Source organism: Lissotriton helveticus, chromosome 11 (genome assembly GCF_964261635.1).
Source record: "Lissotriton helveticus chromosome 11, aLisHel1.1, whole genome shotgun sequence".
In the NCBI taxonomy this organism is placed as follows: domain Eukaryota; kingdom Metazoa; phylum Chordata; class Amphibia; order Caudata; family Salamandridae; genus Lissotriton; species Lissotriton helveticus.
The window spans coordinates 329,666,048-329,692,505 of NC_136072.1; the positions used below are offsets into that span (position 1 = coordinate 329,666,048).

The 26,458-nt window shown below is 46.6% G+C and overlaps 1 protein-coding gene across 2 annotated transcripts in view; it reads left to right on the forward strand.

The window, feature by feature from the left end:
* The window catches only part of STK25 (serine/threonine kinase 25), a 322,140-nt gene that overhangs the window by 288,987 nt on the left and 6,695 nt on the right, over positions 1–26,458 (forward strand). For both annotated transcript variants that reach the window (XM_078665687.1, XM_078665686.1), the window contains exon 9: positions 16,550–16,612. In XM_078665687.1, the coding sequence (XP_078521813.1) occupies positions 16,550–16,612 (63 nt within the window). The remainder of the gene's footprint in view (positions 1–16,549; positions 16,613–26,458) is intronic.

Genomic DNA, 26,458 nt, shown 5'->3' on the forward strand with positions numbered 1-26,458 from the left:
CTAAGGATCGACAGCGTGCACAGAGTGGATCTGGTCAAGGCATCTAAAATGGCTGCCGTGCACGACAAAAGTGTGGCATTTGAAAAAAGACAAGATGGCGCACACAATGTTTTTCAACAATTCCTGATTTCCTTCGAATCGAACGTTAACAGACGTTGGGGCATATTACCAAAGTTAAGCGATATTTATCCCTAACGATGCATTGCAAAGATTTTTTTACCGTCAGAAATTATCGCAGATAAACCTTGCTATTATCAAGGTTTATCGCAAATACGATAAAAAACGAGCGCAATGCATTAATATCGCTGAAAACTCCGCGATATTCATGCATTACCGAGCTAATGCTCTTAGCCATGTTATCCACCTCCCATTGGATAACATGGCTAAGAACTGCTCAGGGCAGCTGTTACTTTTTGGAGATATTCGCGCTTATCTCGAATATTTCCAAAAGTTGATAATAGGAGATAGCGATGTTAGCGACTGTTTCCAGTCGCTAACATCTTGGCATGCCCACTTTGCATGTCATTAGTGATAAATATCACTCACATGCAAAGTGGGACCCAAGATGGTCGCTATCTCCTACTAGCCGTCGCTAACTGGTGTTAGCAACAGCTAGGTAATACAGATATAATTTTATCTCCGCGAAGCGGAGCGCTGTTACAGATATATATCTTGTTTTTGAACGTTAATTTCTCAAAATGCACTGAAGCACATATATTGAGACATAGCAAAGGCACATCGGGCTACCAGTCCCTAATATTTTACCAAGTTTCGTGCAAATCCATTCAGCCGTTCGATTATTATTATTATTTTTTTTTTTTGCCCCGCGGGGCCCTTTTAAAACCTCCACATCAAACCTAGGGGGTCAGCGAGGATCTACTATGCCCCCTTATGGTCATCAGCCGTTCGATTATTATTATTATTTTTTTTTTTTGCCCCGCGGGGCCCTTTTAAAACCTCCACATCAAACCTAGGGGGTCAGCGAGGATCTACTATGCCCCCTTATGGTCATTTGCCCCTTCGCTTTGGCCTCCTCTTGTCTCTCGATCCTACCGAGAGACAAGATGGCGGCCGCTACGTACTGTTTGGAATGTTTACAGACACCGGAGAGCCAATAAGCTTCGCTACGCAAAGCTCCGTAACGCGAAAAGTACGCGAAGCGGTGCGCTGTTACAGATATATATCTTTTTTTGAACGTTAATTTCTCAAAATCCACTGAAGCACATATATTGAGACCTAGCAAAGGCACATCGGGCTACCAGTCCCTACAATTTTGCCAAGTTTCGTGCAAATCCATTCAGCCGTTCGATTATTATTATTATTATTATTTTTTTTTGCCCCGCGGGGCCCTTTTAAAACCTCCACATCAAACCTAGGGGGTCAGCGAGGATCTACTATGCCCCCTTATAGTTATTTCCCCCTTTGTTTTGACCTCCTCTTGTCTCTCGATCCTACCGAGAGACAAGATGGCGGCCGCTACGGACTGTTTGGAATGTTGACAGACGCCGGAGAACCAATCAGCTTCGCTTCACAAAGCTCCGTTGCGCGAAAAGTCCGCGAACCAGAGCGCTGCCTGGTCCGCGCTTACAGATATATATCTTTTTTTAAACGTTAATTTCTCAAAATCCACTGGAGCACATATATTGAGACCTACAAAAGGCACATCGGGCTACCAGTCCCTACAATTTTGCCAAGTTTCGTGCAAATCCATTCAGCCGTTCGGGCTAAAAGTGAGGCCAACCGCCCTATGGAAAACTCAATGTTAAAAACACGTTTTGGGACCCCCCTTTTTTCTCGGCCCCCACTGGACGAACCCCCCCCAAATTTTCAAGGGCTGCTCAGAAACAAAATGTGCCATTTTCCTGAAAATTTCAGCCAATTCCGTCCACAAACGCCAAAGTTATTAGACATAGAATTTTCAAAAAACCCATAGAGAAAAAATCCTAACTATATATACCTACTGGCGACCGCCAGTAGGTAATATATGTATATATATTTATATATGTACTGTAGCACATAGTAAGGTAAGAGTCGTCAGCCAGACAGTCAATCACAGAGAGAGAATAGTAGAGAGCTGCATTCAAGAGACAGTGAGTTCAGGTACCTGAAGGTCTGTAGTCTAATACTGGGGCTACAGCTGCTGCTTAGGCAATAACATATAGTGTGCACTATTTTAAATAGTTTCTTGCATATGTATTCAACCTGACTTACTTTTCAAACTATGTTGCTGAAGGACACTAATGCATGTTATTATTTTTAATGCTACAGTGCTTCAGGATTGTGAATGTAAAAGCTAATTAAATATAATACAGATCTTGCTTTAAATTAATTTAGGGAACAGTCACTCTACAGGACCTCTACTCGGGAAAAACAACAAACATTTCCGTCACAAAGCTCAAGGTTAGCACATCACAGTATGTACGCCACAACATCAATGGAAAAGTTATCTTACCATCATGGGTCAAATCCCTGCTCACGAGACTCTGGGCAGCGTTAGGCAACAGCTTTGTTCCCAGTCTCCCATATCTGTTTTTACGTCTCTTAACCAATTCTGGCCTCCCGCTTTTCGCACTCCATAACGCAACACTGAACGGAGTTAAAACAGACATAGAGTCCCCGGTGGGTGAATATGAAGCACCTGGACACACTGTACCATACCGTACCCCGGCACTGGACACACAACAGCTCCTCTGTAGCTCGGCGGGGTGGACCGGTAAGGGAGTCTGTCTCCTAAGATTTTCTCCCCGGCTCCCCTCTGTATTTCAGCGCGGTGGGCCCCAGCCAATCCTGGCGCTGCATAAGCGCCAGGATTGGCTAGGGGGACACACAGTCACTCGCCCTGGCATTTTCTCTAAAGGACGGGGCCCAGCAAAAGACACACCCCCCTCCCTCTCAGTCAACATGACGAAGTTGACGGCTAAGGCGCATGCGCTGGGAAGTTTCCTACTGAATTCCTCATGCGCAGCCTGTCAGTCGAGTCAGACACTAACCCAGCCCCACCCCCTGCCAGACACTAACCCAGCCCCACCCCCTGCTCACTCCCTATTCCTTCGGGTCTGTCCCGGTCGGAACACCCGATGAAGCGCTGCATTTAATTATTTGGTGCACTCTCTCTGCTGCAGCCGCAGGTGCGTCCACCAGGCTTAATGGGGCTACTACGCCCCAATGGACGCACCGCTGCTGTTCAGTCGTCTAATTACCAAAGTAATATGCAATGCAGGATGTCTGCTGAACAGATGCAGGATGTGAGAAATATGCCACACCTTCAATGCTGCACAACAACAAAGATATGATATTAAAGAAAACACTACGGTCACCTAACCCTTCAAGCAAGTCACTCTCATATGTAGGACAGTATATAGTATAATAACGGGTGACGGAAACAAGACACAAAAACACCAAAAAAGCTCACATACTTTACATAGTAAAGTATGCAAGTTAATCTAAATCTCATGCATGTCTGTCCTAAGCTCTTTTTCGAAACCATAACTATTTTATTATTTCTAGCAGGCAATTGCTTCTCACATAGCCTCCTCTAATGATCACATCTGTGTAGCACAAAGAAACTGGTGTGATGCATGGAATGAGCCTGCAAAACTAACCCCAATAACTAATGGACTGACCACTAACTTTGGGCTCCCAGCTAGCGTGCTACTCTCCGTAAAGTGCTTCAACAACTCGTCAGGGGTAGTAAGCGCTATATAAATGCAATTTAAACTATTTTATTCAAATATACAACTCTCAAACGTTTACAGGAATACTTCTGAAATTCAGCATAAATTACAGTTTACCTGCATTATCATGAGAAATCATGACTTTCATTATTTATCACTGTTGGCATGTCACAAAGGCAGAATTATAGGTGTAGAACAAACCCGCATTGTGGAAAGTCACTGACTTTGTGCAATTCAAAATTTTGATCGAATTCTTAATTTTTCTCTAAGAAGAAAATGCATTTTTTTACATGCAGAAAATATTTCTCCTCCAACCCTTATACGATTAAGGGGCATACTGTTCCTCTTGCCACCCCAGTCTTGGTTGACCATTTCAAAGATAAGAATGATTCGAAGAGGAGTCTGAGAATGGCAACGAACAATAGTGTTTTGTGTGTTTACAAACTCTTATTATTAACTATGCTTTGAACTGCCCACTCCACATCCTTTTCACGGAATTTACTTCCGGATAACATAATATGATTGTAGGGAAATATTACGGAGGAATAAAATGATTTACAACTGCAAGGTCACCCTTTGCTATAATTGCTCGCTATAGAAAAGTCTGGTAACTTGCATGTGTAATACAAGTTCAGGAGCTCAAATGATTTCGTAAAACAGGACGAAAGTGTACTGAAAAGGGAAACAAGGAGGCAGCATCACATGTAAACAGATGTTATACAGTCGCCCTAGATCACCCCCGTAACCTGCAGGCTATAAAAGCAGCCACATATTGAGATCGGCTTCTTCAAAATCGTATACTTTTGTGAACATATTTCTCTGTTTGATCCTTGCCCAAACATGAGGTGGTTTGTTATTGCTTGTAGGAGAATCCGATGCTAATAAGACTTGCAGAGATATCACAAATATGAATTCCTAGCTTCTGTAAGGAGCTACGCTGTCATTTTTCTGAGCCACGCCAGTCAATGATGGGGTTAATAAGCTGACATCTCAGTATTCCCATTCCGCAGGAAATCAGTTTCGAAGAGTATTTATGTCAATTCAGAGGCTATCATTTCCAGGTTCTGAAAGATGAATTCAAAAACAGATGAAGCTGACAGCTCTGAATTATAGTCTGATGAGAGAAGCCTGAATCCAATGGACCCCTTCCTTCACTTTTGTGATTTTCAGAAGAGGGACGTGGATGAACGGGAGCTATAAATCACAGCTATTGCCTTATGCATTTAATATTGATCTGGTGTCCTTGAGATGCGGGATATAGAATACAAAAACCTCCTGTTTAATTACGGGAAACAGCTTCTGCCTCAGTGAATATTTCAGACTTCATTAAACATGCTGCGAGTCAGCAGGAAAAAGAAGGCCACGGGAAAGACGCAACACTGAACGGAGTTAAAACAGACATAGAGTCCCCGGTGGGTGAATATGAAGCACCTGGACACACTGTACCATACCGTACCCCGGCACTGGACACACAACAGCTCCTCTGTAGCTCGGCGGGGTGGACCGGTAAGGGAGTCTGTCTCCTCAGATTTTCTCCCCGGCTCCCCTCTGTATTTCAGCGCGGTGGGCCCCAGCCAATCCTGGCGCTTCATAAGCGCCAGGATTGGCTAGGGGGGCACACAGTCACTCGCCCTGGCATTTTCTCTAAAGGACGGGGCCCAGCAAAAGACACACCCCCCTCCCTCTCAGTCAACATGACGAAGTTGACGGCTAAAGCGCATGCGCTGGGAAGTTTCCTACTGAATTCCTCATGCGCAGCCTGTCAGTCGAGTCAGACACTAACCCGGCCAGCCCCACCCCCTGCCAGACACTAACCCAGCCCCACCCCCTGCTCACTCCCTATTCCTTCGGGTCTGTCCCGGTCGGAACACCCGATGAAGCGCTGGCGCTGCATTTAATTATTTGGTGCTCTCTCTCTGCTGCAGCCGCAGGTGCGTCCACCAGGCTTAGTGGGGCTACGCCCCTACGCCCCAATGGACGCACCGCTGCTGCATATGTATTCTTCTGGTTTATAATGCCTTCTCGAATTAAGCAAAGATGCAACACGATTGTGTTAATTCTTGAACTTGACATCATTCATTGTGAGCCCTTGCTGTTTCAAAATTATTAAAAAAGTGTTTCTAAGCTGAGTACAGGCGAGTATAAGGCAGAGAGGAACATCTTTAACTTCCAGGGAGACTTGGTTTGTGGAAGCACAGTTGTAAACGTCCTTTGTGACACAGGCAGGCACCTCAGAGCCATTATGGCCTTATCGGCTTGCTGGAGATGGCAAAATTTGCTGAGCACAGACTGAGAATGATCTTCTCAATGCAAAACAATACGACTGTTGTTCAACTAACGTATTTGGTTGAGAGGCAACGTTAACATTTCACACATGTCCTTTTGGTGCTAAGGCAGCTTAGCTAGAGGCAAGAAGGGAGGGGTTGAAGAACAGAGACTGGTTCCATATTTTTATGCGAAGAATTTCTGAAACACCCATACAATGTTGCAATTCTTTTTAAAATGTTGTGCATTTGTCACTTTTACTGCCACCATGTTGTTTATTTTACAGTTAAAACTATACCCATATCTGTACTAGAGCAAGACCTCGATTTTTTTATAAAATCATAAATCTATTCATTGTGTGTATTCGTGGGTGCATCTATTCATGGTGAAAAGGGATTATGAAACCCATTAACAACAACATACTCCTCCGAGTCTCACAAGACTTCTCATTGACCAGAACACACCATCCTCATGTAATGTGTAGGCGGTTCTTAGGTTACAGTCTACCAGGTTTTCTGTCTCAAGTTGGTAAGTTGGCATGGAAGCTGCTCTTTTACCATGGGGTCTAGAAATTCTAATCCTGGTGGCATATTGTTTGAAAGTACAAAAAATGTGTCTGTGAGAGGGTTAAAAATTCCTTTATGTCAAAACTATTATGAGCTTTGTACTCTGATGTTCCTGGGATTGTGATTTGGCTTGAAAGGCCATGTGATGTGGTTTGTCAACGGCCCACAGCTTTGACCAGTAGCAGGATGCTGCTTCAAGCGTAACCTCCTCTTGTGTCCTGCTGCATTCAACTTGGCTTCGCACTCTCTGATCACCTTTTGGTATATTAGAGTGCACCAGTCAAACATCAAGTCAGAGCTGAATCCTACACACCAGAGACCGAGATTGTGTGGGTCTATGACTGACATCTGCTTCTGTAATCACGGGATGAATTGAAACGTGCCGTCTTAGCAGGAGACATTATTTCTTACCTGACACACTTTTGTTTCATGTTTGGAATTGTGGGAGGGGAACTTCGGATTGGCATGTGAGTGCGTGGAAAGAAAGGAACTAGTGCCAGGGGTGGCGCCTATATGTGACTCCATTTTGTCACTTCCATGGCGATTCAAGGCCATTTTAAAGCCGGCACCACCTGGGTTGGCATAGCAACAATTACTTTAATGCATTGGTCCTCAGCCATTTGACTACTGTGGGACCACAAGCCCTCCAAATCACTACTGAAAGTCAGAGACCCCTGTCTAAATAAGTTCTATGATTTGAACCTCAAAATAATACACAAAAATACATAAACTGGTATACCTCAAGCAGATGCACAAATTAAGAAGTATTTTATTTAATTCACTACAAAAATATTAAAACTCAATATTAAGTTAATTTTAGTGGGAATGTGGAGCTTTTCAAAATGTAGTTTTATTTCTAAAAGATGAAGCAATATGCTAGATGTTAGCCTATCACTTTCTCTTTCTTTGCTGCTTGTGCATGCTCTCTTTTTGTCAGCGCCTATCAGTGCTTATTCAATTGAGGCAACCAGTCATCCAAATTAGACTTGGTTTACTGTATTTACACTGCTCCCATAAATAAAGGTAAGGATAGCAACTTAATTTTTAGCTCCAAGTTTCAAATTCCTTTACCTTTAAGAAGCATTTTAAAACTTGCAATTCCTAATTTCAATTTTAATGTAAATTTACTGTGTTTGACTGTGAATATTATTTAATATCCTAAATAGCCATGGACTTCATGAGTAGGCATTGTGGACCCCCAAGGGCCTGCAAACCACATAAAAAGTGGGCTGGGTTTGCGCTCGTTAGCGAAACAATAAGTTCTCCAAAACGTATATGTTCAATCTAAAAAATGATATTTTTATTGTGTAGTTTGCAGACAAAAAGCAACACAGGGCGACGTGTTTCATGAAACGTCGCTTCATCAGGACCATTTTAACAATGACTAATGAATTTCATTGAACAAAGGATACATCTGTACTCTTATAGCAATTACTGAATTTGTATAATTCTTGAAAAGTAGTAAGAACATTTTGAAAACTGAAGAGAGACAATAGAATGTTGAAGCCAAGGACAAATGAAAAAACCTGATCTGAGGACCACAGATTAATCACTGCTTTAAAGAATTCCAGACCAAGTCTAGAATTGTAAAGGTGAGGACTCTGTGGTTAGACGCATCCATCAGAATAATTGTTTTGTCTAGTTTGTTGATGAATTGCTCGGGAGACTGGATTCTCTGAGGAGGGTATTGTTAGACTATTTAACTGATAATGTTGTGATTAGGACCTTGATCAATGAACGTTTTTTTTGTTAATGTGATCTGTAGATTCAGTGACCGGTAGTACTTGCGGAATTGAATAAAGGCAAGAGGTACTGATGAGTGGAGCGTTGTACCAGAGATTAACATATGTGTTTTCGTGGTATTTGTGATGTCTGCCACATGGTGGAAAACCGATAAGTTGAATATGAGGTTCCAGATGTTTTAGTGGGTAGAATGCATAAGTGTGCATAAGAGGTTAGGTATTGCTTGGGCTGTTGGAGAACAAACATGTGGGTGTTTTATCTGGTGTGCTTGGGTTTGTGCGCTGACCTTTTGCATCTCCTAACAGGCCCCAACCAGAGGCTTCCTTATCTTCATCTGTTTACAAACATAATTTTGTTGAGGATACACCATTTTCCAATTTTAGGCTTGCTTAAAAACACTTGGATTCTGGTACTTCATCCCAGTCAGTTCAGTTGAAGTGAAAGAAGATTATAACTCTTGAAATTAATTAGTGTCCTGAGTACCACTGTTAGGAAATAAGGAGGGTTATCTTTGTTTCCTACCTTTTTCTTTGCGTGCATGATCTGGCATACTAGCTTGCTCAGTTTTGGCGCTCCGGCAGAAGCCTATAAGGCGGCCACCTGCGGGGACTCATCGCTTGGTTTCTCTTCCGGTCCTGGTACCCGGAAGGACTTCGCAGGCGGTTTCCTGTTCAGTGGAGTCGTACGGATGTTAGCTCCTCTACATGGGATTTTCGCCACTGGATTATGAGTGGTGTTGTCTTGGGATTTCGTTGTAGTACATCCTCCCTTCTTTTCTGTTTCATGCCCGCATTCCGGCACTCCAGCTTTTCGGAAGATTGTGTGTCTACTGGTATTTGGAATTACGGGAGCAGGTACGCGGCTGTGCGCCTGTTTTTTCCATTTACATTTCCTTGAACTTTTGCGACCTATTGAGGTCGTTACTGAACTCATTTGGGGTGTTTTCTACGGCAAGTTCTGTTACACGGACACAAACCTTTTGCTTTCATTGGTATTCTTTATTTTTGTTGAGTGGTTTTTTTTTTTATGTCTGTGCCAGACTTTTTTCCTCTTCGGATATTAAACCATTATGCTTCATGAAGGTGTGGCTCATTCAGGAGTTTGTTAAAGCGCGACTACTCACCCGTAAGGGTCTCAAGGCGCTAGGGGTGGGGGGGGGGGGGGTTGGGGGGGTGCAGGTTCCATTCCATCAAGGAGGGGGTCTGTCGAAGAGCCAGGTTTTGAGGTTTCTTGCGAAGATGGGGAGCGATGTTGTCTGTCTGAGGTGGAGCGGAAGGGCGTTCCATGCTTTGGCCGCGAGGAAGGAGAAGGAGCGGCCTCCCGATCTGGTCTTTCTGGTGCGGGGGACCACAGCGTAGGAAAGCTGGGCTGATCGTAGGGTCCTTTGGGGTGCGTGGAATTTGAGTCGACTGTTCAGGTATGCTGGTCCGGTGCCGTGGAGGGCCTTGTGTGCGTGGGTGAGCATCTTAAAGGTGATTCTCGCCTCGACGGGGAGCCAGTGGAGTGTGCGCAGGTGCTGGGAGATGTGGCAGTGTTTTGGCAGGTTGAGGACCAGTCTTGCGGCGGCGTTCTGGATGTTCTGTAGCTTGCGGATGAGGTTTTTGTTTATTCCGGCGTAGAGTGCGTTGCCGTAGTCGAGTCTGCTGGTGACCAGGGCGTGAGTGACTGTCTTTCGGTGTTCGAGGGGGATCCATTTGAAGGTCTTACGAAGGAGGCGGAGGGTGTGGAAGCAGGAAGATGAGACAGAGTTGATCTGGCGGTCCATTTTGAGCTCGGAGTCCAGGATGATTCCCAGGTTGCGTGCGTGGTCTGTGGGGGTTGGCGGGTTTCCGAGGGCGGTGGGCCACCAGGTGTCACTCCAGGCGTCGGGGTTTGGGCCCATGATGAGTACTTCTGTTTTGTTGGTGTTTAGTTGTAGGCAGCTGTTTTTCATCCATTTGGCGACGGCTTCCATGCCTTCTCGAAAGTTGCGTCTGGCGGTGTTGGGCTCGTTGGATAGGGAGAGGATGAGCTGGGTGTCGTCTGCATATGACACGATGTTGAGTCCGTAGGTTCTGACGATGGGGGCAAGTGGAGCCATGTAGACGTTGAAGAGCGTCGGGCTGAGGGAGGAGCCCTGGGGGACTCCGCAGGTGATAGGTGTGGGGTCCGAGAGGAAAGGGGGGAGTCTGACACGCTGCGTCCTGCTGGAGAGGAAGGAGCAGATCCAGTCGAGGGCCTTGTCCTGGATTCCTGCATCGTAGAGTCTGCGTGGGAGACTGTGTCGAACGCCGCTGATAGGTCGAGGAGGATGAGAATAAGGACAAATATGCTGGAGTTAGTAATTCAGGAACTTGTTAAAAAACTCCAGTGATATAGATGCTTCGAGAACCGTAAAGTCTATTAAAAAATGACGACATTCCCTGCTTCCAAAATGGATGAGCCAGTTCATGCCAGCGCTAAGTAGTGCCTGATCTTGTATGTGAATGAGAAATTGGCATTTGAGGCTAATCTATCTTTCTGCCTTCTGTTTCTCTCAGGGTAGATGGGCCTTTTTCCAGCCAGTCTCAGCCGTAGGGAAGTGTCTTGCTCGAGTGACGTCCCCTTGTGTTTTCTTTGTTTGACCCCACCTTCTCCCGGTGTCTGTGGCAGCCGTTTCTTTGTACCTAAATAGGTGGCGGCTGCCAGGGCAGGGGTAGTGGATTGGGAATATCTTTGCTCCTGCAGTGTTGGGCTGTATCAGTCAGGTAACCGAGACAGATCAGCCAAAGGGAGCATCATAACCCAATCCCACGATAAAGATGTCACTAAACATAGGAGACACTGCTCCTTGGTTTGACTGGTTCATTCCGTTTGACCATCCGTCTGAGGATGGTAAGAAGAGGACAAACTCAACTCCATCTTCAAGGAGGAGCACAACTCTGTCCAAAAGTGGGACACAAACTGTGTACCTCTATCGGACACAATGGCAGAAGGCAACCCATGTAACCGCACTACATGATTCACAAACACAACAGCCAATTCGCTAGCGGTAGGCACCTTTGGTAACGGAACAAATGTGCCACCTTTGTAAAAAAAAAAAAAAAGTCCACTACCACCAGTATGGCTGTAAAACCGACTTCACAGGGTAGATCTGTAACAAAATCCATACTGATAGTATTCCAGGGAGCAGGAGGCACAGATAACGGAAGCAACAACCCAGAAGGACTTGGGTGAGTAGGTTTGCTAATGGCACAAACAGGACAAGACGCCACAAACAACTGGACATCAGGCCCTACCGTCTCCCACCAAAACCATCATAAACAGAACTCCCTGGTCTTATTCATTCCAAGGTGACCCACTAAGGATGAGGAGAGGCACCATGCAAGAACCTGGTTCCTCAATTCAGGTGGTACAAATAATCTTCCATCATGATACAACAGACCATACTGAACAGAAAATGATGGGTTTGTCAACCATGGGGTCAGATCCAAATCCTTCACTTTCCCCTTCACGGACAATAAAAACTCCTCTGCTGAAACATAACCCACAATTCTCTCCCCAGGAATCACAGTACTAAAATCAGTGCCCTTCAAGTTCCCCATCTGACTCGCATGTATCCGAGACACTACACCTGACTTCAACTGCTGTGCAGCAGGCCTATATGTAATGATGAAATCATATTCATTAAAGAATAACACCCACCGCATCTGTCTCGGGGTCCATGCCCTTGCTGAGCGAAAAAACTCTGGGTTCATATGGTCAGTATATATTGTAATGGGGTGTCGGGCGCCCCATAAATGATGCCTCCACACCTTAAAGGACAGCTTGATAGCAAGCAACTCCCTTTCTGCTCTGCAGGCAACAATGTTTTGGAAAAGAATGCAATGAGTTGCATAAGACCTGTTTCAACGTCCCTCTGTGAGAGAACACCACCCACTGCACATAGGGAAGCATCAGCCTCCTCAAAGAAGGGCAACGTAGGATCTGGATGCACAAGGACGGGGGCAGAAGTGAGTTTATCAACCAACAGCTCTAATGCTGCCTAGGCGGTTGGGGACCAGATGAACGGCACACCCTTTCTCAACAAGGCAGTCATAGGTGCTACAATATCAGAGAAATGGGAAATAAACCACCTATAAAAATTGGCGAAACCTAGAAGGACATGTATGTCCTTCACACAGGTAGGAGAAGGCCAGGTGAGAATAGCCTCAAACTTATGAGGGTCCATCTTAATGCCGCCAGCAGAAACAAGAAACCCCAAGAACTCCAAACAAGAGGAATGGAACTTGCATTTCTCCAACTTCACAAACAAATGATGGTCTCGTAACTTCTGTAACACTTGAGATACGAGGCTCATGTTCTACAGTGTTCTTGGAGAAAATCAAAATGTCATCAATGTACACTATCACACTCACATCCAAATAAAACCTCATTGATGATAAACTGAAAAGCCGCTGGAGCATTATACAAACAAAAAGACATAACGCAATACTCAAACAAACCAAACTTGGTACGGAACGCGGTATTCCATTTGTCTCCTTCATGGACATGAATGAGATGGTATGCGCCCCTCAAACCGAGTTTCGTAAAAACAGTAGCGTGTTTCAGTTGATCTAACAAAACTGGGATTAAAAGAAGAGGGTACTTGTTCTTGACCATCACTTTATTAAGTGCTCTGTAGTCCACACTAGCTCGAAGACTACCCTCCTTCTTGGGGATGAAAAAATTGCCGACGACACTGGCGAGGAAGAGGGACGTAAAAAAACAGACGCCAACATCTCATCCACATTCTCTCGTAGAAGTTGTTCCTGATGTTGTTCCTCAGGCTCAGACAAGGCATATATGCGACAGGGCAATGTAGCACCAGGCAACAGATCTATGCGGCAGTCGAAAGAACTATGAGGTGGTAAAACATTGGCTTGTACTTTATCAAAAACCTCACGAAAATCTGCATAGGGAACTGGAATACCACTGGACTCTCCACAATCGCCACCTGTACAAGTCAATGGCATAACTCAGCTCGTGGCAACTTGATAACTTCGTAAACAATGTACAGAATCCAATGTCACCGTTCACCTTACCCAGTCAATCATAGGGTTGTGCATCTGCAACCACGGCACACCAAGTATAACACCAAAAGAGTGAGCATCTATAAGGTCAAAACTTATAGTCTCTGAATGCCCATTGTCTCATAGTAACAAGGGTTCCATTTAACAGGTTATGGACCTTGAAGACAGTTCGGTCCCTTCAATTGCTCTCCAGTTGTTCTTTATACACACACTGTACCTTTAGCCGTTCAGCAAGTTGGATAACCATAAAATTCCCCATGGCTCTGGAATCAAGCAGTACAGACATGGCAGATCTACTGCTGTTAGACAACACCAAACTGACAGTAATGGTAAAATTGTCGTGGAACCCTCTGAACCGCCCCAGATACCATAGAAGAATTGCTAAACGCGACTTTTCCCTGAGAGCTTGCTTCTGCTTTCCTACCTACAAATTCCACTGCCATTCTTGTGGGCAGACTAGAAGGTTTCACAGGACATTCACGGGCAAAATGTCCCCCCTTCCCGCAATACAAACATAGGTTCTGAGCCTGCCATCTTCCTTTTTCCTTACTTGATAAAGGACCCCTTACTCCACCTATTTCCATAGGTTCAGGCCCCTGCTTCGACTCCACAGGCCCTTTAAACTCACTTCTCACTCCCACACCACAAGATGCCTGAAACCGATTTGTCTCTCCACGTCTCTGACAACCGGTGATTCAACTTGACCACTAAATTGATGAAGACCACACAATCCTCCGGAGGATCCACCACCTGGGATACAATGTCTTTTAACTCCTCACTCAGTCCCTGATAGAACAAAGAAGTTCTTTTTGCCATGGGCCAATGCGTCTTTGAAAAAAGACGATTAAAAGTGGAAACATAAGATAACAAGTTCTGTTTCCCCTGCCTTAATTTCAATAATTAATATTGGATTAGCCATATAAGTAAGCCACACAAGGAAGAAGCCCTAGCGATGCAACTAACCAATTTATAATCCGGAACTGGTCCCCTTTAAAAGACAGAGCATTAGCCCTTTTCTTGAACACAAAAATTACTGAGCAAGAACAAACAACAAGAACAATATAGACTAAAGAACTCGATCAACACGCCCACGTCCAGTACCAACTAGGAACAGCAAATGCACTGCACTTTATCTCGCGAACAAATGAACCTTGGCATGGCCTGTATAGCTAAATTTCTCTGTATAGTAATTGTGGTCCCTGTTTTATGGTTTTTACTACTGCACAATAACAATTTTACCATATTTGTTGTTCTCTTTTTAAGCGCAAATGTTGCAATGGTTTTAAATAAATATGCAAAGAAGAAAATAAACTTAAACTTAGTTTCAATAATTCAGCATCGCTAGCTTGCATGAAAGCATGGTTTGCAAACAAACAATGCATCTGCTCCTTAAAAGCCGGATAATTATACAACATAGGATCAACACTATCCACCAAAAGAACAGCCCACGTAGCTGCCGTGCCCGCTAAGTAAGATATACCAAAAGCCACTATAGCGGAATCATCCGGAAACGCTGTGGGACGACACATACAGTGCAAATGGCACTGATTCATAAATACACTGAATTTATTACAATCGCCTGTAAACTTTTCTGGTACAGACAAAGGGACTAGAGTAGGCATGGTAACTGTAACTGCTATTGGTGTACTACCACTAGCCCCTTGACTAGATGTTCTATCAAACTGAAAAGTGGCGGGTTGTACTATGGGTTCCTGTCCCTTTAGTAAAGGACCCCTACCGGAACCCCATGACTGATCCAGAGCCCTGAATGTGTTCAATTCCTGACGTAACCCATGATTTTCCTTCCCTAAATCTTCTACCTCCGTCTGAAGGGATGTAAAGGCGGTAATTAAGTCCTGCATAATAGGAACCTCATCCTCCTCCGTCCTATTCACACCCTCAAGATCCATCTTCGCTTGGGCAGCGTATTCATTTGTGAGCTTGGTTTTCTGTCCTGATTACCTGACTGATACAGCCCAACACTGCAGGAGCGAAGATGTTCCAAATCCACTACCCCTGCCCTGGCAGCCAACGCCTATTTAGATACAAAGAGAAGGCTGCCACAGACACTGGGAGAAGGTGTGGTTAAACAAAGAAAACACAAGGGGACGTCACTCGAGCACAACACTTCCCTCTGGCTGAGACTGGCGGGGAAAAGGCCCATCTACCCTGAGAGAAACAAAAGGCAGAAAGATGGATTAGCCTCAAACGCCAATTACTCATTCACATACATGATCAGGCACTACTTAGCGCTGGCATGAACTGGCTCTTACCCATTTTGGAAGCAAGGAATGTCGTAGTTTTTTAATAGACTTTACGGTTCTCAGAGCTTCTATATCACTGAAGTTTTTTTAACAAGCTCCTGAATTCCTAACTCCAGCGTATTTGTCCTTATCCTCAATGAGCCACACCTTAATGAAGCAAAAAGGTTTAATATCCAAAGGGGAAAAAAAGTCTGGCACAGACATTAAAAAAAAAACACTCAACAAAAATAAAGGATATCAATGAAAGCAAAAGGTTTGTGTCCGTATAACAGAACTCGCCATAGAAAACACCCCAAATGAGTTCAATAACGACCTCAATAGGTCGCAAAAGGTCAAGGAAATGTAAATGGAAAGTACGGGTGCGCAGCCGCTTACCTGCTCCCCTAATTCCAAATACCAGTAGACATGCAAACTTCTGAAAAGCTGGAGTGCCGAAAAGTGGGCATGAAACAGAAAAGGAGGAAGTATGTACTACAACAAAATCCCAAGACAACACCACTCATAATCCAGGGGCGAAAATCTCACGTAGAGGAGCTAACATCCATACAACTTCACTGAACAGGAACAAGTGATGAGTCCCCACAGGTGGCCGCCTCATATGCATCGGCTGAGGCGCCAAAACTGAGCACACCAGTATGCCAGATCATGCACGCAAAGAAAGAAAAAGGTAGGAAACAAAAATAACCCTCCTTATTTCCTAACAATTAGCGTGTTAAGTGAAATCACAATACTGTGACATGTGGTTTGTTAATCCTAGGAATTAAAGAATTTTAAAATGTGGAAAATAGGAAATATAGAAAGCCTCAGTAGGAGGCTGATTCTAAGTTCTAGAAAACTACTGTAACCTTCTCATCTCCACAACATACTCTATTTGATTAGCTACATTTTTGATAACTTACAAAATGTTCTCACTTGGTCACTGTAACTCTGACTTGCTGTAACATTTTAACCTTGCATCAATTACTGTTTTGGTTAATTTGTTTATCCTTTCTGTTTTCAATTCCCAGGTAGTAGAACGTCTACCAAGATCTCAGTGCCTCTCCACACTTGTCATTCCTGTTTTCAAAGAGGTTGGTATTGGTTGCTCTTTCACCCTGTATGGGATAAACTCTAACGGAATATACCAAATTGGGAAGAGGATGGGTCTGGCATATACACAACACGATTCACAAAGATTTTTTGTGAGTAGGCCGAACTTAATACTTGCTTAATCATGACTTACTCCCAAATTCCCTCTTACTCCTGGAATAACGCTTTCTGAATTCTGTCCATCAAGAACCACAATCTAAATTACAAGGATGATGCATTCAATTTGAGTTAAGTTTTCAATGACTGGAAAAACTGTTCTTGATTTCTAGATATATGAAAAATGTTTGCTCTTTATTCAACAGTAGTTCTCCACCTCAATTCTGATATCAATAGCCAGTTTCAATACTAGCAGCGAATGTCGAAGATAGCAACCAACACATGTTTTGTGGTGATCCCACTTCTTCAAGGTTGACAGTCAAACAAAAAGTTCTTCCGTCATTAATTCTTTAAAGGCATGTGACAACAACTGGTCTTCCTCTTTATCAAAGTGTCCCATTTAGTCCATACTCATAGGCAATTTGGATAACAGTTATGGCTCTTCATGCGGCTCCCGATCACGTGTAGCACCATTACGAACAGAGGGATGGAGGGCAAGCAGTTACCTTAGATGCTGTCCAAACCAAGTAAAACAATCTTTATAATATGACGGATACGTTCAATAATCTGCATCCGATCCATATACCGCAAACTGACCTTATGTGAAGTGTAACAAATAGATCGGGCAAGTCTTTATTCGGCTTGACTCCTTGGGCACAAGTTTAGGCTGGGTCCCCAGCAATTAAATCTCTTCAATTCAATTTCTTCGTTTCAAAAAAAGTTTTATTTATTTCTTGTAATCCTTATTTTATATAACAATCTTTCACATGAGTTTATATCACTCGTGTTGTCATGATTATGATTACTTCATCCTTCTATGCATTTTTTATTTTTACGTTAGACTGGCCTCCCAATGCATTTCGGCGCAATTGCGCCTTTGTCAAGGGGTCTGTAAATCAAAAAATGAGGTTCATTAGTACCACTGTACTATCGCCCACAACATAGTGCTAATTAATAGCTTCTAACATAATCACTCGTTTTAACATGAAAGTTCACCCATTGTGCAAAACATTATACATTGTAATTTCTGTTTAAACCACATAGCTGTTCTCAAATTATGCGCCCCCTGTGACTCTCGTTACCTTCTAAACATCAAAACAATGCGCATTTCAATGTAACATTACTTAGCCCTCAAGTGGAATAACAAACGATAACGTGAATCCTAAATGTAGTCGTGAGATATAAAATATACAAATATCAAGACCGCTGCCACTCCATTAAATGTTATGGTCGTTATCTGTACGTGGACTTTCAATGTGCCGCTTACCGTAATTCAAAAGCTCCGTGTCATGGTTCAGTAACTGCTCCGCTGAACTCCGACCATTAGATGCAGAGTCGCGGGCGGGAAAATATTCAAAGGGTGCTTGCGGTGGGCTTCCGCCTACGCCTACATGCTAGGGATGCCGGGAGGTGGATTTCTCCGTAAATTTAAAGAGCCAGTATACTAATGCGCTAAGGTTGCTCGGAGATGTGTTACTCAAAATGTTTAAAGAGCCCGTGTTCCAATACGCTAGAGTCACTAAGATATGTAATTCACCATGTGTTTAAAGGGCCAGGAATTTAATATGCTAATGCCTCTAGTTGCATTCTTCTAGGGATTTAAAAATATTTGGGTACATAGGTGACATAAAACGATTAATACAAAGTGCCATAACAAGAAATTCATAAAGTTCACATCCATCTAATCACAGATAACACAAGAATTCCACTCTTTCATTTAGCCCCCCCGGTTTCAGAGTTCTCAGATGGTAAATCCAGTGGTTCTCTCTTTTCAGTAGTTGTGACTCGTTGTTAATACCATCATGTTTCTCTACAGTTTCAAGAATGCATGCTTTCAATTGAGTTATGTTGTGGTTTGCTTCCATAAAGTGTGTAGCTACCGTAGACTTTAGCATTTTCGTTCTGATGTTACTTTTATGCTCGTTGAGCCTTACTTTTAATTTGCGTTCCGTGTGGCCTACGTAATATAAGTTGCAAGGGCAGCTTAATAAATAGATAACGTTTGTGGTGTCACACGTTCCATTGACTTTCAAATGGACCTTTTCTTTGAGATTGGGGGATAGTAACTGGTTACCTTTCATAATGTTGGGACAATTGTGACAGTTCATGCACGGTTGGGTGCCCCTGAATTTCATAATGCTTGTCATCTTACTGCTAGGTTTCAATAATTGTCCTATATTTCTGGACCGAGTATGAGCAAACAACGGTTCCTCAGCGAATGCTCCTTTAAAGTCTGGTTCTACACGCAAAATCAAGCCGAATAAAGACTTGCCCGATCTATTTGTTACTCGTTTCTCCTGAGTGGGGAGAAAACCGTGGAGCACAGTAAAACACATCTAAAACGCTTCCAAATTTTCAGCAGTGCTCAGACTAAGTTTCATTTTTCTTATGTGAAGTGTGCCATTCGTCAGGATGTCAGGACAGGGTGTTGTTACATCTCGATGAACGGTACACTTCACAGAAGATCGTTTTTAATGGGTCACTGTCTGACGAAGAGGAAGACCAGTGTTGTCACGTGCCCTTAGACAATAAGTAACTGGGGAGCTTTTCGTTTGACTGACATCCCTGGAAAAGCAGGGTCACCCCTGGAAGACGTGTTGGCTGCTAACTTCAACACTACCTGCTAGAAGAACGAATCAGTAAGCCTTTGCTAAAAAGGCCCTCATTGAAATTTGAAAGGTATCAATGTCCCAAGCTTCCTTCACTTTAATGTTAGTGCCCCCTCACCTCCCCGCCAGAGTAATGTAGGCAGTACTGTCTGGGTAAGAGGTTTCCATCCTCCATCTTGTCCCATGTTAGACCAGCGGTCATCCAAGATGGGTCTTCGTGCTCAGCCTTTCATCACAGAGTGGCAACTGCCATACATATGCGACACACACATGTAGAACTACAATTCAAGGATTGTGGAACATTACATGAGGTGGATCAGTAAGCCACATTCTCCAGGAAGCAGAGAAACAGTTCTCATCACACTATTGATTCATACATACTTGGTACACTATCATCATTGCTTTGTGACCCACCCTGGGAATGGGCAAGAGTGTTAGGCCTACTGTGGTATGCTTTGTGAGCGCTCCAAGTCACTGAACAGATTCTGGACCTCACATTACACGGGACAGGCCTAAGTCTCTGACCACATGCTGGATGAATGTCGTGCTAGAGCCAAACAAAAAATCAAGATATTGGTTACACATTCAGTCAGGCACTCAGGGTAGGGATACAGGCCAGTTTACCATGCAGTGGATATTCCTGTCTCAACACTATTCAATTGGTGGTCTCTCTGCAGAGTGTATAGAGCGATAGTCACCTAGGTGGCAACTGTAATTATCATTTAATTTATGTGAAAAGGTGTGAAAGGGCATTCACTGCTGAAAATATTGACAACCCCAAAAACTAAGAAAATGCTGAGTTTACAGATGTCTCGCCCCATTTAATGTCCTGCCAACAGCTGCAAGGATCACAGCAGATGTAAGGTCACCAAGGAGAAAATCTGGTGTGAAAATATAATCTCCCATCTACAAAGGAACAGCACAGTGTGCAACGGCATTCTCATATAACGAAAGACAAAGAATACACACTTCCATCAGAAGGTTGTTTAAAGTCAAAGCCAGAAATAAAGATGCTAGGCATAGTGAAAGGTTATAACCGTTTGAGCCAACATTTTTAAGGATAGGTTTCTTTCACTTCTTAGACATGTCCCGATTGGACAGATGTTGTCAGTCTAAACAGCAGATGTCCAAAACATCGCTGTTGAATTTTGCTTGCTTCCCTTATGTATCTTCTTGGCCCACCATAGCCATCCAAGATCCAGAATCCTGCAGTCAGGCTTGGTCCAAGGAAGAGGAGAGGCTAGATTAGCATGAGGAGAGGTTGCGTTGGGTTGGATCCTAGGTGGGCCCTCAGTGTCTACGTTAATAGGACTAAAAATGTTTGCGTTGATGACCAAAAGTTTGTACTTTGTGTGGGTAAGAACAATGTGAAATTAACAAATGTACCACTTTTCACTGGATTACTCTCTGAATCAGTTTTTATTGTGAGGACATCCAAGATCTTGACAAGGGCTGAAGCAAATTTGCCAGCATTGTGTTGAGGAGTTCCTTTAGCTGACAAGGGTTGCATGGTGGCTTGGCTGCCCGTACATACAATTCCCTGAACAATGCTCTAGTTTTCTGCTCTATAGGAGTGATTCTCATTTTACCTAATCAGTTTTTCAAGAATTTCTTTTATAAATGATGTCTATCATCAGACCCATTTCAGGAGGAAAAGGGTATCGGTGGAGGCGTCGGTCAAAGATAGGAGTTTGTGGCGATCTGAAGAATACTTGCCTTCGGGACCATCTGTCTTGTGGATGCTCTGCATGCTCAGCTGGCACTGCCGTCGGCCAAATAATAGACTTTAAAGCAGCTCCATTTTATTATTTGCCTTGTGCTCTTTATCGAGCTTGGCCCTCGCCTAGGCAGCGCAGCTCTAGGAGGCCTTTCAGCCATCCGTCTTCACTTTTCAAGCACTCGCACGCGTGCTTTTGGCGGCATCCACCTTGCGGGAGCGAGCAGCCGCGAGGCCACGTTAATTACAAACATATGGCCGCCGCTCGCTTCCGCAAGGCGGATGCCGCCACAAGCACGAGTGCAAGTGCTTGAAAAGTGAAGACAGTGAAGACCGCTTGTTCATGTCCTGAAGTATTTCCACCCGTCACTGCCTGTCTTCCGTCGCTGCTTTTTAAGGTATATTAAACCAGCGCAACAGCTGCACTTGCTTAGCCGAATAGTGAATAATGGCGGCCTAGCGCTTTTCTTTTCTTCAGCGCTTGTTTCTTTCTAATATTCAGCCTCTTTCAGCTCTCCCATGTGCCCCCTTTGAGATCCTCCTCTCCTTCCGCATTTTGCCAGCACCCTCCTACCCAATAGTCGTCCACCAACACGTCCACCACCAAGTGCACCACCACATCCACCACCTCGTCCACCACCCCACCACCAGGTCCACCACCACCACGTCATCCACCACCACGGCCACGCCCACATCCACCACCCCCACCACGTCCACCATCACCACGTCTATCACGTCCACCACCACCACATCCACCACCACGTCCACCCCATCCATCACCAACCCGTCCACCACCAAGTCCACCAGCACCATATCCAAAACCACCACGTCCACCACCACCATGTCCCCCAGCACATCCACCACCATGTCCACTACCACCATGTCCACCACCACCATGTCCACCACCACTACATCCACCATGCCCACCACCATGCCCACCACCATATCCACCACGTCTACCACCACCACGTCCACCATCATGTCAACCACCACCACCACGTCCACCATCATGTCAGCCACCACCACCACATCCACCACCACCACGTTCACCATGTCCACCACTTCCTCCACCACGTCCTCCACTACCACGTACACAACCACCATATCCCCCACCACCATGTCCACCATCACATCCACCACCACCATGTCTGCCACCACCACGTCCACCACCACGTCCACCACCACCATGTCCTCCACCACATTCACCATGTCCACCACCACATACACCCCCACATCCACCACCACTACCACATCCTCCACCACCACATCCACCATCACGTCCACCACCATGTCCACCACGACATCCACCACCATAACCACTACCATGTCCACCGCCACGTCCACTGCCTCGTCCACCACCATGTCCACCACCTCGTCCACATCCACCACCACCATGTCCCCCACCACCACGTCCTCCTCCACCACATCCACCGCCACAAAGTCCTCCACCACCACTTCCACCACCACATCCACCACCACCACATCCACCACCATCCTGTCCTTCACCACGTTCACCATGTCCACCACCACGTCCGCCACCACATACAACCCCCCACATCCACCACCACTACCACATCCTCCATATCCACCATCATGTCCACCACCACCACCATGTCCACCAACTCGTCCACCACCATGACCACCCCTGTGAGAACTGGGGTCACCAATTCCACAGGGGGTAGCTTGGCGCGAGCAGACAGGCACCCGAAAGCTTAGGTGTAAAGTGACCATACAGCACACACACCCACTGAGACAAGAAACACACTCAATAACTGACACCACACCAGCTGATTTGTTAAAAACAATACTCTTTTATCTAAAACCAAATCACGCCGGGCAAATCATTCAGGGTAATCCAGGAGTAGCTTCAGCATTAACTCATTAAGCATTTCATTAAAGGAGCAAATGGAGCAATTCAGGGAATAACTGTAGGCATTCCTTCAACATGTCAGTAGGCAGAAGTATAAAACACTGGTGCAGGAGGAGCCGGCAACATTTCATTATAAACATCTGCAATTTTACCTTGTAGGGAGTAGTCAACATTTCATTATAAACCTCTGCAATAATACTTTGTAGGGAGTAGTCAACATTTCATTATAAACCTCTGCAATATTACTTTGTAGGGAGTAGTCAACATTTCATTATAATCATCTGCAAACCCTTTCCTGTAGAACGCAGACTCCTGTAACAGTACTGGCCCCGTTCAGGGCCTAGCAGGCCTGCAGTCACTTCTCCCCCTCTCTTTAGCACGAGGGGGGCCTTCTCAGAGTCAAACAGGGCCAACAGGGCCCAACTCCCACATTCCCCGTGGGAGGGGCGGCCACGGGGCTCCCTTACCACTCCTAGGGGCCCTCTCTTCCTCCGCGCCTTTCGCCCTCCTCCCCAGGGGTTTACCTTGGTTTCTTCGGCTCCTCGGGGAGCCCTTGCGGCGGTGTCAGCAGGCCAGTGCTTGGGGGCTGATGGGGGGGGGGGTGGCGCCCCTCCGGGGGCTTGTGATGGCTGGTGGGGGCTCTCGTGCTCCTCCTGAGCCCCCGTGTGGGTTCCTCTCCTGGTCCCGGGCCTCCCGGCTCTTCCCGGGCCCAGGACCAATCAAAGCAGCTAAAGGTGAGGCACGGCCACCAACGGCAGCGCGGCCTGCGGTGGCGTGTCAGCCTCACTCCCAATAGCCGGCAGCAAAGACGGGGGCGCGGCCGGTGACGTGGCTGGGCGTCCCCGTCACGTGATGGGGGTGTTCTTGGCCTCTGAGGCCTAGCGCGGCCTTCTGGAATCCCGCGGCGGCCCTCCCTGACTTCGGGGCCGCGGCAGGGAGCAGCAACACAGGTGCCTGGGCCGCTGCTGTGATGTTCGGCCCCAGGCACACTCTTCGGCAGCGCCCGCACCACAACCGGCAGTGTGGGCCACGGCAGCAACGGAACGGGTGGCTCGTCAAAGGGCCTACAGACCAGCCCCGGGCTGCGGCGGTGAGTCGGGCAGCGCTTCCCCGGTACAGAGCTTAGATAACGCAGCGCTCTGGGCGCACAGTCTTTTGGAGGGTCCTCGGATGGCCCCTCTTCCCCAGAGGTTGGGCGCCTGCTGGTGTCGTCCTCGCCGGAGACGGGCCACCGTGTCGTGGCTTACTCCCCGATGTCATCGAAAGACGGCTCCTTGCCGTCGCCGCGGTTTTCGCCGGAGGAACCACAGGTCCCCCACTCTTCGGCACCTCTTTCTCCTTTCCGAGCCTGGCCCTTTCTCTCTCCGCTTGGTTTAGGGGATGGCCGTCTTAGTTTGCAGCCGTCGCCCACAGAGGAGCTGCTTTTTCCTCCGCGGGGCCCTATGGAGGCGGGTGCGGCATTCGCTCGCGCTGTTCCCACGGCAGTGGGAATTTTGCGCATGGGAGATCAGGCTGCCCTTTTCCCCGCAGATCATCTTTTGGAGGTTCTTCACCAGGGCTCTGGTGGGAGGGAGCTGCTGCTCCCCTTTAAAGGTTCGCTCCATTCTTCTCTGATGGGACTTGGGGGTGCCCCGCCACGGGGGATCTGGTGCCCCAACACCTTCTGCACCGGCACCTTCCAGCGCCGTGGGACACGGCGTGTCTTTCCCTCCACCCCTCTGCCAGTGGCCCCCTTTTGCGGACTGCCTTACCTTCCCTGCCGTCACTGTTGGATCCACCTTCCCGGGAGGCCCGCTGGCTGGACTCATGGGGCCGCAATATGTTTGCTTCGACCAGTGCGTCTGTGCGGGCCCATAGCACTTTGTGTGTTGGCTAGGGCCACATCTTGCTTGTGGGATTCGGCGGAGTCCATTGGTTCTGCAGCTTCTCAGGAGAGTGCTGGTGTTGATTTGCGGCACCATGCATTAGATGGCCGAGAGCTGGCGGCGTATATTCTTCGCTCCGCTCTGGACATCTCGGAGGTGCTTGGTCGTGCCATGGTTTCTTCGGTTGCCCTTCGCCACCATGCTTGGCTTCAGGACAGTGTGTTCCCGGAGAATGTGCGGGAACGGCTGGTGGATCTTCCCTTTGATGGCACCCTTTTGTTGCAGGCCCCGGCAGACTCGGCCATCCGGAGGTTCTTGGCGGGGCTTCGGCCTCCTCCTCCTTCTTCTCCTCCTCAGTGACCTGTGGGTTGGTCTGGATTTTGTGAGCTGATCTTTCGTTGGGGCGAATCGCCCCCGTTGTGTGATTGTGTGCTTCATGTGCCTGAGAGTCCTCTTGTTGGGACTGTGGCTCTGTTGGCTGCTGGCCGGCCCTTCTTGTGTGTGTATTTTGTTGAAGGTTGTTCACACCAGGTTGGCCCTGAGACTAGGCCTCCTGTTCTTCTCTTGGCTGCTTGACAAGCCTTCTGCGGGGGGAGTGAGGGTGGTTGGGGGGGAGGGTGGGGGGGATGGATGGAGGGCGGGGCGGGGGATGGGGAGATGGCGGGGGGGGATTCCCCGTAGCTCTTTCTGTTGGCTTCTGCTGCGGAAGTTTCTTGCTAAGAGGGTTCCCATGTTTTGGACTAACATACCCTATGTGGGGTACTGGTAGCTGTTATATAGCTCGTTATGTGCTGGGGAGTGTGGTCGCCTTCGGGTCTCTGCCCTTCGTGGCGCTTATGTAAATGCAGGTGCAATTTCCTTGTGTTGAATGTGAATGCCTGGGTGGCATCCCGAGGTGTCTTTCTCCGGGGTTGCCTAGCGGATCGTCAGGTCTGACCTGCTGCCTGGAGTCGTGACTCTGGTTCTGCTCCTTTTGGGTCATGTGTGCGTACCCCTCCCTATGGTGTGTCAGGGCCTTCTCGCCCTCATGTTCGCTGTCCTGGGGTGGGGAGGGTTCTTGTGTTCCTCTTTCTTTTGGGACACAGCCTGCTGGTCTTCCTGGGCGCCCCGGGCTGCTCTTCCTTCCTTCTCCCTGTCTCCTTAGAGCCTCTGGGTTGCTCTTCTTCCTCTTCCTTGGCCTTGGATGATGGTTTGGTAGCCCTGTAAGGGCGTGGGGTGCTTCGGCCTCCCCTTGCCTTGCCTGGTTTCCTCTGTTGAGTGTGAATGGGCTTCCTCTTTCTCCTATTCTCCTTCCCCCGCCCCCGTGGGATCGGTTCCCTTCTGCCATGGGAGATCCCCTTGTCTGCGGGGACGCGACTCCTCGCCTTGCCGTTGGACTGGTTCCCTGTGGGGCCCTCTGTTATGTCCAGGCCGGTGGGGCCCTTTCGCCGACCCTATTTCCCCGTGGGTATGGCTAGGGTATCTATTCTACGTTAAGGAATCTGCGGCTAGTAGTCCCTATCAGATATACGAGTTACTTACCTTTGGTAACATTGTATCTGGTAGAGACAATTCTAACCACAGATTCCTTCACGGCCCTTTGGCTTGGTCTTCTGCACTCGCCTCCCGGTGGGTGGCTATGTCTTCTATGAGTGCATTCTTTCGTTCCTTGACAGGTTGATTTTTCTTGT